Raw genomic sequence first — 13399 nt, forward strand, 5'->3', positions numbered from 1 at the left:
CCCTTTCTTGAATAAGGGAACAACACCTGCAACCCTCCAATCCTCGAGAACCTCTCCCGTCCCCATTGATGACACAAAGATCATCGCCAGAGGCTCAGCAATCTCCTCCCTCGCCTCCCACAGTAGCCTGGGGTACATCTCGTCCGGTCCTGGTGACTTATCCAACTTGATGCTTTCCAAAAGCTTCAGCACATCCTCTTTCTTAATGTCTACATGCTCAAGCTTTTCAATCCGCTGTAAGTCATCCCTACAATCGCCAAGATCCTTTTCTGTAGTGGCTACTGAAGCAAAGAATTCATTAAGTATCTGCTATCTCCTCCAGTTTCGTACACACTTTTCTACTGTCACACTTGATTGGTCCTATTCTCTCACATCTTATCCTTTTGCTCTTCATATATTTGTAGAATACCTTGGGGTTTTCTTTAATCCTGCTCGCCAAGGCCCTCTCATTGTCCCTTCTGGCTCTCCTAATTTCATTCTTAAACGCCTTCCTGCTAGCCTGATAATTTTCTAGATCTCTATCATTACCTAGTTTTTTTGAACCTTTTGTGAGCTTTTCTTCTTGACTAGATTTTCAACAGCCTTTGTGCACCACGGTTCCTGTACCCTACCGTCCTTTCCCTGTCTCATTGGAACGTACCTATGCAGAACTCCACGCAAATATCCCCTGAACATTTGTCACATTTCTGCCATACGTTCCCTGAGAGCATCTGTTTCCAATTTATGCTTCCAAGTTCTTGCCTGATAGCTTTATATTTCCCCTTACTCCAACTAAACACTTTCCTAACTTGTCTGTTCCTATCCCTCTCCAATGCTATGGTAAAGGAGATAGAATTGTGATCGCGATCTCAAAAATGCTCTCCCACTGAGAGACCTGACACCTGACAAGGTTCATTTCCCAATACCAAATCAAGTACAGTCTCTCCTCTTGTAGGCTTATTTACATATTGTGTCAAGAAACTTTCCAGAACACACCTGACAAACTCCACCCCATCTAAACTCCTCGCTCTAATACCAATCAATATTTGGGAAATTAAAATCTCCCACCAGGACAACCATTAACATAGAACATTGACTGTATCTCCCCCCATAGATGCTGTGCTAAGCATTTCCATAATTTTCTGTTTTAATTTATGAATGTTGTTGGCTTTATTTGTAACCTGTACAGGGAAATGCATACTTTTGTGTCAAACCAAATCGGTAAGGATTGTCCTGGGGGCAGCACACGCAAGTGCCAACAGAGCCTGCCCACAATTCACCGCAAGTGAGGGGGAAACCGGAGCCTGCGGTCACAGGGATCACATACAGACTCCTTTGAGACAGTGATGGGAATTGAACCCCCGAACTTACTTTCAGTGTTGTAAAGCGCTGTGCTAAGACTACCATGGCGTCACTTCAAACATTCAGAGAAGAAGGCCAAAAATCAAAGTTGTTTCCAAAATCCAGAATTATAAATCTTTTCATGTTCAAATTTGCTGAGCGGGGTGACAGGTTGTTGCAAAAGAAGCTATTTATGCTAGCAACCTGTTTAGAGGGATAAATCTAGCGCAGTTTCTTGGTCTGGGCTCTGTGACTCCTGTTCTGCCTGGAGATTCACCTCGTGTAGGAAGTCAAACTGCACCAGCTGCAGACTGTTACATTTTGGAGAGGTGAACGAACGACTACCAGACACTCTGTGAGTACTCTCTTGCCAGCAGTGCTCACCTGCTGAGAACGGATTGCAAAAGATTTCCAAAGGTTATTGACAATCTGAAGATGTCTTGTGACTTTGGGAAGGGTGTAGATAACTTACAGACATCTAGCTAACCCTGAGTTTCACCTTCATACTCTACATTGCTGGATGCTGTTTATAGTTCCAAAGGACAACGATAGATCATAGAGCCCAGATTAAAAGCCTGCACTAGATGTATTTCTAGACACCATTCAGACCACAGAGTTCATGTGAGCTCATAGATCAAACCCATTCCCTCACCTACTTTTCTGTAACCTATTCTCCCTTGCATAATCATCAACTATAGGATTCTTCAATCACATCCCTGCTTGAGGGGCAATTTACTGTGGACAGTTAACTAGCCCCCCCCCCCCCATGGAGTTGATCTCCACGTCCTTTAACCTTGTCTCTGGGAAGGAAAATTTCCACTTGTCAGTAGTCACTACTTGACTACCTGTAAAAGACTGGTGCTCAATGCATTGCAACTGTGGGATAGACCAGAGAGGTGAGGGAGCTTTGAATGTCAAGCTACACTACTAATGTTGACTGTCAGTAGTTCGCCCTCCCCTCCATTTCTTCACTCATATGATGGTTGTATGTGAGTTTTGCTCCTCTGTGGCTGGGAGTTTCTGATCTGTCCTTGTTGTGCCAGTGACAATCAGGAGTAATCCACTGCAGTCAAAACAAGGAGATGATTCATGACAGAAGTGGGTGTTTGTAAGTAAGCTTTTGAACCGAGGATTTATTGTTCACATAGGTATCTTAATGTGGTTAGTAAGTGAATCTCCTAGCTGTGCTCTGTAGTGCTCTACAGCGCATCTGTAATTGTGAACTTCCCATAATTCAGGACAGTTACAAAGACAGGTGTGTGAAAAGGGCCTGCAGGATCATTGGGGACCCAAGCCATCCCAACCACAATCGATTCCAGCTGCTACCATCCGGGAAGTGGTACCGCAGCATAAAAGCCAGGACCAACAGGCTCCAGGACAGCTTCTTCCACCAGGCCATCAGACTGATGAACTCAGGCTGATTTGAGTGTACTCTATATTACACTGACTGTTCTATTTGTTATAAATGATTATAAATTACTATGATTGCACATTTAGATGGAGACGTAATGTAAAGATTCTTACTCCTCATGTATGTGAAGGATGTAAGAAATAAAGTCAATTCAGTTCTGGCAGTACAGTAGAAGTTAGCCTGTGGCTCCCCCTACAGATCAGTGCAGTTTAATCCTGTTAATGAGCCCTGCAGTGGACAATCGAGCCAGAAATAATGGAGTGAAAGGCTCCTTGCTTGTAGTCAATCCTGAACTTGTATTGCTGAAGTAGGAGTAATCACTTTTAAAATTCACCTTTCAGCTTCATTTTCCGGAGAAAGGCATAGAGTTCTTTTTGAGGTGGAATTTAAACCAGCCATGGGATCTTTCAATGAGGGAGAAAGGAAGGAATTGAAAGGTTGTATCAGGATGTTAATGTAAATGACATATTCCACTGTATGTTTTGATGTACAAATGATAAATAAATTTAATCTTAGATCAGAATTGGGTTTATTATCACTGACATATGTTGAGAAAGTTGTTGTTTTGTGGCAGCAGGACAGTGCAATACATAATTACTGGAAGTTACTATCAGAAACACAAGAGATTTTACAGATGTTCAAAATCCAGAGTAACACGTAACACGCAACACACACACACACACACACACACACACACACACACACACATACATAAAATGATGTAGGAAAACAGTAGGTCAGGAAAGGGAGGAGATAAAAGTTGACATTTTGAGCTGAGACCCTTCATCAGGGATTGTAATAAGAAATGTGTAGTACAAATAATGACTTTTTTGAGGGGGGTCATAGATGACACACATCTCCAAAAGCTTTCGGCTATGGTAAACTCTGATTTTCTGAGATATAAAACATCACAGGAATTCAATCCATGGTTATTACATGTATGTGTGAGATTATAGAGACGTAGTGTGTATCTGCTGGTCTCTGTATGTCAGTTGGTAGAATCTACTTCACAGTGTAAAGGCCCTCTTTCTTTTCTAACAGAGGAACAAAGGTTTTAACGAAGTTGACCTGAAGCTGTTATGGATTTACATCAATTCTCAAGTGTTGGAGACAATCCTTGAAGTTCTTCCAAAAAGACACCCATCTCGAACTTATGTGGAGGACATTGCTATGCTGCTAATTTACCTGAGGATGGGTGTGGAAGAAATGGTAAATTCTGTTGTAAGGGCAAAGGGTGACCTGAGATAGGTCAAAGACCACAAGCCAAAAGCAGTGAAGATGTTCTTTCACTTGGTGTCTCCCCAGTGTAGGCTGGACTCCCTCAGGGTCCAGGATCCCCTCTCTGCCTTCCACACGCATAGTTTACAGAGCTGCACTGATTGCCGATCCAGTCACAGCTCAGTTTTGGGATTCTTGGCTTTGTTTACTGATCTCCTTAATATCCCCCAAAATCCATGCACTGCTCCATTTCTGGCTACTCAAGCAGCCTAGAATTTAGTCACTGCATTTTTCCTGCTGTGCCCTTTGGTTAACTCCTGGTATTCTCACCCCACCCCATCACCCCTACTGACCAAACCATACCCTCTCCCTTAATCTCCCACAAGTTCATTGTCATATCGCCAAATACCTTGGAAGCAAGCTATTCACCACATTGAGTCTAAACCGACCATCAGACCATCTCCTTTCCTTTCTCCCGTAGTTCATTCTACTCTCCTATCAGATTTCTTCTTCTTCAGCCTTTACCTTTTTCACCCATCACCTATTTCCTTCATCCCCTTCCCCAACCATCGACCTTTCTTGTCACCTGATTTCATGTATTGCCTGCAAACTGTACTTCTTCCCTCCCCCCCCCCACCTTATTCTGGCTTCTTTCCCCTTCCCTTCAGTTCCAGTGAAGGGTCTCAGGCCAAAACATCGACTCTCTATTTCGCTCCATAGAATTGATTTTTCAAGAATCCATCAATCTTTAAATACTTCCAGTGATGTCACATCCAAAATTCTCAGCAGCAGAGAATTCCAGAGATCGATCACCTTCTGTGAGAAGTTCCTACTCCCCTCAGACTTAAATGAAAGTCCCTTTCTTTTGTAGTAATGTTTTCTTGTTCACAACTCTCCCCACCAGTGGAAACATCTCAACATCTCCACTGTCAAAGTAACTAAAGATCTTATGTTTCAAAAAGATCACCTCCTCATTCTGAACTCCAGAGAAAGTCCCAACTGGTCAGGAACTTGGCATGTTATGGATTAATTAGGAGCAGACAATTGTAAAGCTACTCAGAGGTTACAAAATACAGCCCAGTATGGTTTGAGTGTAGTTCCCCCTCATCTGCCTGCTGGCGTAGTGTTGATTGAAATGGCTGCTGTTCAGTGAATCCTTCCTTGTTTCCCTTGGGTGTTCAGATTGAAGACATTGAGGACAAGCGGGTGGAGGAAATACTCTGTCGAATCAGTGACATGGACATGGAAAGCAGGAAACGGCGAATCCGGCCCAAGGCCTTGTTTGATAACTGCTACCGAGTATTGAAACAGATCTTCCATTGTAAGTGTTGGCAGAGTCGTATTCAATTCTTAGAGTAGGCCAATAGGTAGGGTTAACGTCGTGGGCTAAAGGGCCTGTATTGTGCTGTAATGTTATACATTCTATCCAATCTGTCCCCATGACTCAAATCCTCCAACCCAGACAACATCCTTGGGATACTTCTCTGTGTGTTCTTCAGTGCAGTCACATCCTTCCGACTGTGTGGTGACCAGATCTGCACACAACACTCGAAATGCAGCCTAACCATCATTTTGCAACCTGAATATTCTGTGTCCCAGCCTATGAATACAGGCATGCCGTATACCTCCTTCACCACCCTGCCACTTTCAGGGAATGAGACTTGAACCCCAGGTTCCCTCTGTTCACCAGCATTCCTTAGTGCCCGACCATCTACTGTTGGTGGAGTATTTGAGATGGGTACAGACAAGCACTTGAATCATCTGGGCATCAAAGGCTGTGGGCCAGGTGGTGGAAGGTGAGATTAATACAAGTGGGAGCCATGGGATGTGGGCCAGGTGGTGGAAGGTGAGATTAATACAAGTGGGAGCCATGGGATGTGGGCCAGGTGGTGGAAGGTGAGATTAATACAAGTGGGAGCCCTCTGGTCAACATGGGATGTGATGGGCTGAATGATCTGTCTCCCTCCTGTGTGATTGGCTGAGGAGAGTTCTCTAGCTCTTTAACAATGAGTTAGATTTGTGTGCCTGGCTTGGATAGAATGTCCTGTCAGCCTGGATTTCACACTCAGATCTTGAAGGGGCTGATCATCCACATTCTGAGAAGAGTGGTGGGCTAACATGGTGCACTGGTAATGGGTGACAGTTTCAACGGGGTGCCAATTCCAATGGTTTCTGGCCTTGCTGCCTAGCATGGGAGACCTCTTCAGGCATTTGTAGAGAGGTGAATCATTGAGAACCTCATTGTGCTGTTACTGAGCAGTAACCAGCTCTCCTGCTGTGGTGTTTCAACTGCAGGCAACTGGGTTCATTGAGAACCTCATTGTGCTGTTACTGAGCAGTAACCAGCTCTCCTGCTGTGGTGTTTCAACTGCAGGCAACTGGGTTCATTGAGAACCTCATTGTGCTGTTACTGAGCAGTAACCAGCTCTCCTGCTGTGGTGTTTCAACTGCAGGCAACTGGGTTCATTGAGAACCTCATTGTGCTGTTACTGAGCAGTAACCAGCTCTCCTGCTGTGGTGTTTCAACTGCAGGCAACTGGGTTCATTGAGAACCTCATTGTGCTGTTACTGAGCAGTAACCAGCTCTCCTGCTGTGGTGTTTCAACTGCAGGCAACTGGGTTCATTGAGAACCTCATTGTGCTGTTACTGAGCAGTAACCAGCTCTCCTGCTGTGGTGTTTCAACTGCAGGCAACTGGGTTCATTGAGAACCTCATTGTGCTGTTACTGAGCAGTAACCAGCTCTCCTGCTGTGGTGTTTCAACTGCAGGCAACTGGGTTCATTGAGAACCTCATTGTGCTGTTACTGAGCAGTAACCAGCTCTCCTGCTGTGGTGTTTCAACTGCAGGCAACTGGGTTCATTGAGAACCTCATTGTGCTGTTACTGAGCAGTAACCAGCTCTCCTGCTGTGGTGTTTCAACTGCAGGCAACTGGGTTCATTGAGAACCTCATTGTGCTGTTACTGAGCAGTAACCAGCTCTCCTGCTGTGGTGTTTCAACTGCAGGCAACTGGGTTCATTGAGAACCTCATTGTGCTGTTACTGAGCAGTAACCAGCTCTCCTGCTGTGGTGTTTCAACTGCAGGCAACTGGGTTCATTGAGAACCTCATTGTGCTGTTACTGAGCAGTAACCAGCTCTCCTGCTGTGGTGTTTCAACTGCAGGCAACTGGGTTCATTGAGAACCTCATTGTGCTGTTACTGAGCAGTAACCAGCTCTCCTGCTGTGGTGTTTCAACTGCAGGCAACTGGGTTCATTGAGAACCTCATTGTGCTGTTACTGAGCAATAACCAGCTCTCCTGCTGTGGTGTTTCAACTGCAGGCAACTGGGTTCATTGAGAACCTCATTGTGCTGTTACTGAGCATTAACCAGCTCTCCTGCTGTGGTGTTTCAACTGCAGGCAACTGGGTTTCGTGACAGAGCCACCCAACTTCTGCATCGTCGCCGTCAGAAAGAAAGGCACCTGCTCTGCCAGGCTTTATACTCCCTCGTTGACATCAGAAGCATCCGAGACAGTTACGCCTGCTGTCGCCCGAGTACTCATGGAGATGCAGGACTGGGTTGCGTTTGGCAGAAGGATCATGACGGACTCACCGACGAAGACCTGTGGATAGTGACCAATTTGCTAACTTTCCCAGATCCCCATCCGCATCCCCATTCCAGTGTCCCTTTTTTCTTTTGTCCCTTTTGTAAGTATTTGACCCGGTCAAGTTGTTTTACAGCTCTCTGTCCATACACTGTAAACACTAAGTTTGATAGCTCCTCCCTCCACCTGACTTGCCAACTATTCACAAAATTCTCCCGTGATTCAGGATACCAGTAAGCCCAATTCTATATCATGACTAGAATGATTACAGTGCCTGGTCAAAGCAGGAAGCCGAAAAACTGGAACTCTCTCAAGGAGTAATGTTAATGGCTCATCTAGACTTGAAAAACTGGCCAGAACAGCAGAGGGGCATGGGTTGGACACTGGAACCTGACTAATTAGTGAGAAGAGATCTGTCTATCCCTTCAGATATTGGGAGAAATCACATGGTGGAGAAGATAACTAACCACTTGAAGCAAGTAAATCAGAGACTTTCTCATTGTTACCCAGCACAGATATGAGTTACTACAACAGCCAACCCATTGCGAGGGGCTTCATTAGGAATCTGATTTTAATGACAGGGTCATAACTGTTTGTTGTATCCACTTCTATAATCCACGCTGATGTCAGAAGCAGAAAGATACTGTCTGCACATCTCACTGCCCGATAAAATGATCATTCGTATATTCCTCCTACCTACAGTTGGTGATCAGATGTACTGGATAATAAATGTCTGAATGCTTCTAGTGTCTCCCATCCTGTCAATGTTCTGACTCTGGGCTGTTTGCCAGTCCAATATGTGTACTTATTACATCCAAATATAAATAAAGTACTATAATCTATTGTGGGGAAGTAACAAAGGTTGAATCTCACCTTCCTGCCAACCACATCCTTGCACACAAATCCCACTCTTTAAAAACACCTTCACTGGACAGGCTGCAGCAACTGAAGGCGATCACTGCTTCTGCTTGAGGGCAGCTGGGGTGGGTAATCATTGCTGGTCTTGTTGACGATGCCACATTCAAATTAGTATGTTGCCATATACACAAGGATGCAATGGAACACATTTAATGAAGATTGTTCACAGATATACAACTACAGGTGGCATTGGTAGTCAGATACCTGAGCAATGTTGGTAACTGTGAGATTAGTGACTAGTCTCTGCCTTTTTAAAAAAGGATTTATTAACATTTTTACATTATTTATATAATTTTCATATCCGTATTTACAAATATATATCTATTTAAAATATTGCCATCCTGTCCAGGATTCTCTCCAGCTTCTGCAGTGCCGGCTGTTGCGGAAGACCTCTTAAAGGCTCCTGGCCACCCTGACTAAAGTCAAAGTCAAGTTTGTTGTAAAAAGTACCCATAGATATATTTAGAAGTACAATTAAAAAAAAACATACTTGCAGCAGCATCACAGCATCATATCAACACGGTTTCACAAGAAAAGCATAAATTATACAAAAAAAAACACAACTAGAGCAAGCCTTGTACATTTACTGTAAATACAGTATATTGAGAATTTATTATGATGTATTAGCAGGACCTGCAACAAGAAAACAACAACATTCAACAATTGTAAAGATTAAAGAATTGTATAAAGGATAAAGTCAATGGTTAAAATAAGTTTTTCACACTGAGTAGTAGGTGTGGGGAATACACTGCCATCGGTCATGGTAGAGGCAGATACATTAGACATTTAAGAAACTCTTAGGCACATAGATGATAGAAAAATGGAGGGCTATGTAGCAGGGAAAGGTGAGATTGATCTTAGAGTTGGCTCAACATTGTGGGCTGAAGGGCCTGCACTGTGCTGTAGTGTTCTGTTTTGTGGGTGGCATGTAAACAAAAGCTTTTCATATGTATCTTAGTCCATGTGACAATAATAAGTTAATCCAATCCAACCTGTACGTCTGCAGGTAGATGAGGCATAGAAACATAGAAACTTACAGCTCAAGACAGGCCCTTCAGCCCACAAAACTGTGCCGAACATGTCCTTACCTTAGAAATTACCTAGGGTTACCATAGCCCTCTATCTATTTTTCTAAGCCTTACTTCAGTGGTTGGTAAGTTGACGGAGAAGATCCTGAGAGGCAGGATTTATGAACATTTGGAGAGGCATAATATGATTAGGAATAGTCCTCAGATTTATTTGACTTGTGTTGCGGTGCATACAGCAGATTTAACGTATCACAGGTTCAGAGTCGATTTCTTGTCTGGAGAAATGGAATTCTGTGGAAATTCCCAGGGGAAGCTGCTGGAAGAACACAGAGGGAAACAAGGCAGAAATTGGTGGCTTGGGCTCTGAACTTCTGCAGGGATACTGGGATAAGGTCCAGTGTAGCCTCTGGGCAGGAGATTGGCCGAAAGGCCTATACTATGCTGTAATATTCTATATTCTTAAAGTCCATTGTAATGCAAAGTGGTTACAGTGTTGTTATACTGAGGTAGTGACTCAGGTTGAACAGGTATGTTCAAGAACTGAATGGTTGAAAGGAAGTAGCTGTTCTTGAACCTAGTGGTGTGAGACTTCATGCTTCTGTACCTCATGCCCAATGGTAGCCATGAGAAGATGGCATGGCTCCAATAGTGGGAGCCTTTGCTGATGGATGTTCACCTTACTAGGCAGTGCCTCCTGTAGATACTACTGATGGTGGGGAGAGATGTGCCCTTCCTCCCTGTAGCTTCTAACATTCCTGCAGATTTGAATTGCCTTACCAGACCATGATGCAACCAGTCAGAATTCTTTGAACAGTATACCTGTAGAAGCTTGTTAGAGTGTTTGGTGATAAGCCGAATGTCCATAGCCATCTAAGGCACTAAATCTGGATACCTTACTTGTGATTGCATCTATGTGCTGGACCCAAGGCATAGATTCAATCACATCAATAATACCCAGGAATATAAAGGCACTGACCCTCTCTACTGCTGATTTAAGAATGTAGACTAGAACACGTTCACCCTCCTTTCTTGTAGCATCCATCACCAAGTGAAATCAGTGGCGACACAACCCCTTTGACACAATTTACCTTGGGAGGCCCAAGAAGATGTTAATGTTTAATTAAAGGGGGGCTAAAATGTGGTACGTCTTTGGGTTGTCCACGTATTTCCTTCTCAAACAGCTATGAGGCAGGGAAATGCAAAAGTGGTTTGTACTGACCCAGAGAGCCTGTGGCTGAATCATTTCAGCAAATTAGAACTTCAAATGTTTTTTTTCTCTCTCTCCCATTTATTTATTTATTAATTTGTTTATTTATTGATTGATTGATTTAGCTATCAGCACAGTAATAAGCCCTTCCAGTCCATCAAGCTCGCACAGTCCATTTTCATCCAGATGACCAATTAACGTACTAGCTGGTACATCCAGATGATCAATTAACCTACTAACCGGTACATCCATATGACCAATTAGCCTACTAACCGGTACATCCATATGACCAATTAGCCTACTAACCGGTACATCCAGATGACCGATTAGCCTACTAACCGGTACATCCAGATGATCAATTAGCCTACTAACCGGTACATCCATATGACCAATTAACCTACTAACCAGTACATCCAGATGATCAATTAACCTACTAACCGGTACATCCAGATGACCAATTAACGTACTAGCCGGTACATCCAGATGATCAATTAACCTACTAACCGGTACATCCATATGACCAATTAACGTACTAGCCGGTACATCCAGATGATCAATTAACCTACTAACCGGTACATCCATATGACCAATTAACCTACTAATCGGTACATCCAGATGATCAATTAACCTACTAACCGGTACATCCATATGACCAATTAACGTACTAGCCGGTACATCCAGATGATCAATTAACCTACTAACTGGTACATCCATATGACCAATTAACCTACTAACCGGTACATCCAGATGATCAATTAGCCTACTAACCGGTACATCCATATGATCAATTAGCCTACTAACCGGTACATCCATATGACCAATTAGCCTACTAACCGGTACATCCAGATGATCAATTAGCCTACTAACCGGTACAACCAGATGACCGATTAGCCTACTAACCGGTACATCCATATGACCAATTAGCCTACTAACCGGTACATCCATATGACCAATTAGCCTACTAACCGGTAGATCGTTGGGATGGGGAAGGAAACCAGAGCATCTGGAGGAGACCCACGTGGCAAGGGCGAAAGAAATTGAACTCAGATTGCTGGCACTATGCTGCCGTGCCACTCCTAAAACCTTAAAATGGATTCATTTTCCTTGAATTCTTGATGTGCAGGTTAGACTGAGAGCTCAGATTCTCATTTCTCAGCTGCTACTCGAAGACCATAAATCACGGGAGCATAATGAAGCCATGCAGTCCATAAAATGTGGCTGATTGATTATTCCTCTCAACCCCATTCTCCAGCCTTCTGACTGTAATCTTTGAAGTCCTTACTAACCAAGAACCTATCAAGCTCTGCTTTACTGTAAACATACCCAATGATTTGGTTCCAAGCTATCTTTGGCATTAAATTCCATGGTTGCACCACCCTTTGGCCGAAGAAATTCCTTCTTTTCTTGGTTTTAAGCGGGCGTTCCTGTATTCTGAGCAAAGTTACCTCTAAGCTGCACAGTAACTGAAATGCTCCCACACACATAGCCTTTGTTGCTACATAGCTGGAATTTTCTTTTATAAAATGTTAATATAATTTTGAAATTATGCTAATATAATTTTGAAACCTATGTTAATATAATTGTGAAATACCCTGTTATTAATTATATTAATGAATATAATCCATAAATTTTTTAAATATTAAACATACCACCACCTTTACTTTGAAACATTTTAGAGCTTCAATGTATTTACATTCTCAGTGTTTCAAGTTCCAAAACTGTAACAGAATGGAAGTCTATAACTCATTATTAATAAAGTTCTGGCCCGCTGAATGCCAGCATCATTGAAGCTTAAAAGTTTATGAAATGTGAACAATTTTCTTTATGCACTGTATTTCATTATACACTTCAATTAATAAATAAAATCAAAAGTGTTGGCCAGAAAGAACTACAATCCACAAATCACTGAACAGAAATAGAGGCGGCTATTTTGTGAACTGTTTGACAAATTGGATAACTTAATCAGAGGAATTGAACATGATCTGAGACCATTTTCAGATAAGAAGCCATTTAATGACAGGTTTGCAGAAGGAACAGCCTGTGATCTGGTCAACTGGGTCCAGTGCCTGGGTGACTTGGTTAGACTAGTTTGAACTAGTCTGAGTTGGACAAAACAAAATAAATCAGAGCAATGGTTGATTTGCACAGCTGTAAAAGAGATTAGAGGGAACATTGGTTCTGAGGCAGTGGCCTCTGGTCTTCGACTCTCCATATCCACTCTAGCTAGGCCTTTCAATTCAATAGGTTTTAATAAGATCTCCTCCCCGCCCCGCCCATTCCTCCTAACTGGTAGAGGCCCAGAGCTATCAAATACACATACATTAACCCTTTCATTTCCAGGATAATTATTGTCAACCTCCTCTGGACCCTCTCCAATGCCAACACATCCTTTCTTAGATAAGGGGCCCAAAACTGCTTATGATACTTCAAGTGCAGCCTTATAAAGTCTCAGATTCGCATCTTGCTTTTATATTCTGCTCCTCTCAAAATGAATACTAACATTACATTTGCCTTCCTTACCACCAACTCAACCTGCAAGTTGACCTGTAGGGAATCCTGCACTAGGATTTCCAAGTTCCCTTGCACCTCTGATTTCTGAATTCGCTCCCTGTTTAGAAAATAGTCTACACTGTTATTCCTTCTACCAAAGTGTATAACCATACAGTTCCTTACACTGTGTTCCATCTGCTACTTCTTTGCCCATTCTCCC

General features: G+C 43.0%; 1 protein-coding gene across 1 annotated transcript in view; it reads left to right on the top strand.

Moving 5' to 3' along the window:
- The window catches only part of il34 (interleukin 34), a 102201-nt gene extending 89689 nt beyond the window's left edge, over nucleotides 1-12512 (top strand). The window contains exons 5-7 of the mRNA XM_072279292.1: nucleotides 3773-3940; nucleotides 5132-5270; nucleotides 7351-12512. Of these exons, the coding sequence (XP_072135393.1) occupies nucleotides 3773-3940; nucleotides 5132-5270; nucleotides 7351-7367 (324 nt within the window). The 3' untranslated portion in view covers nucleotides 7368-12512. The remainder of the gene's footprint in view (nucleotides 1-3772; nucleotides 3941-5131; nucleotides 5271-7350) is intronic.
- The last annotated feature ends 887 nt before the right edge of the window (nucleotides 12513-13399 follow it).

This window comes from Mobula birostris, chromosome 15, assembly GCF_030028105.1.
Source record: "Mobula birostris isolate sMobBir1 chromosome 15, sMobBir1.hap1, whole genome shotgun sequence".
NCBI lineage: Eukaryota > Metazoa > Chordata > Chondrichthyes > Myliobatiformes > Myliobatidae > Mobula > Mobula birostris.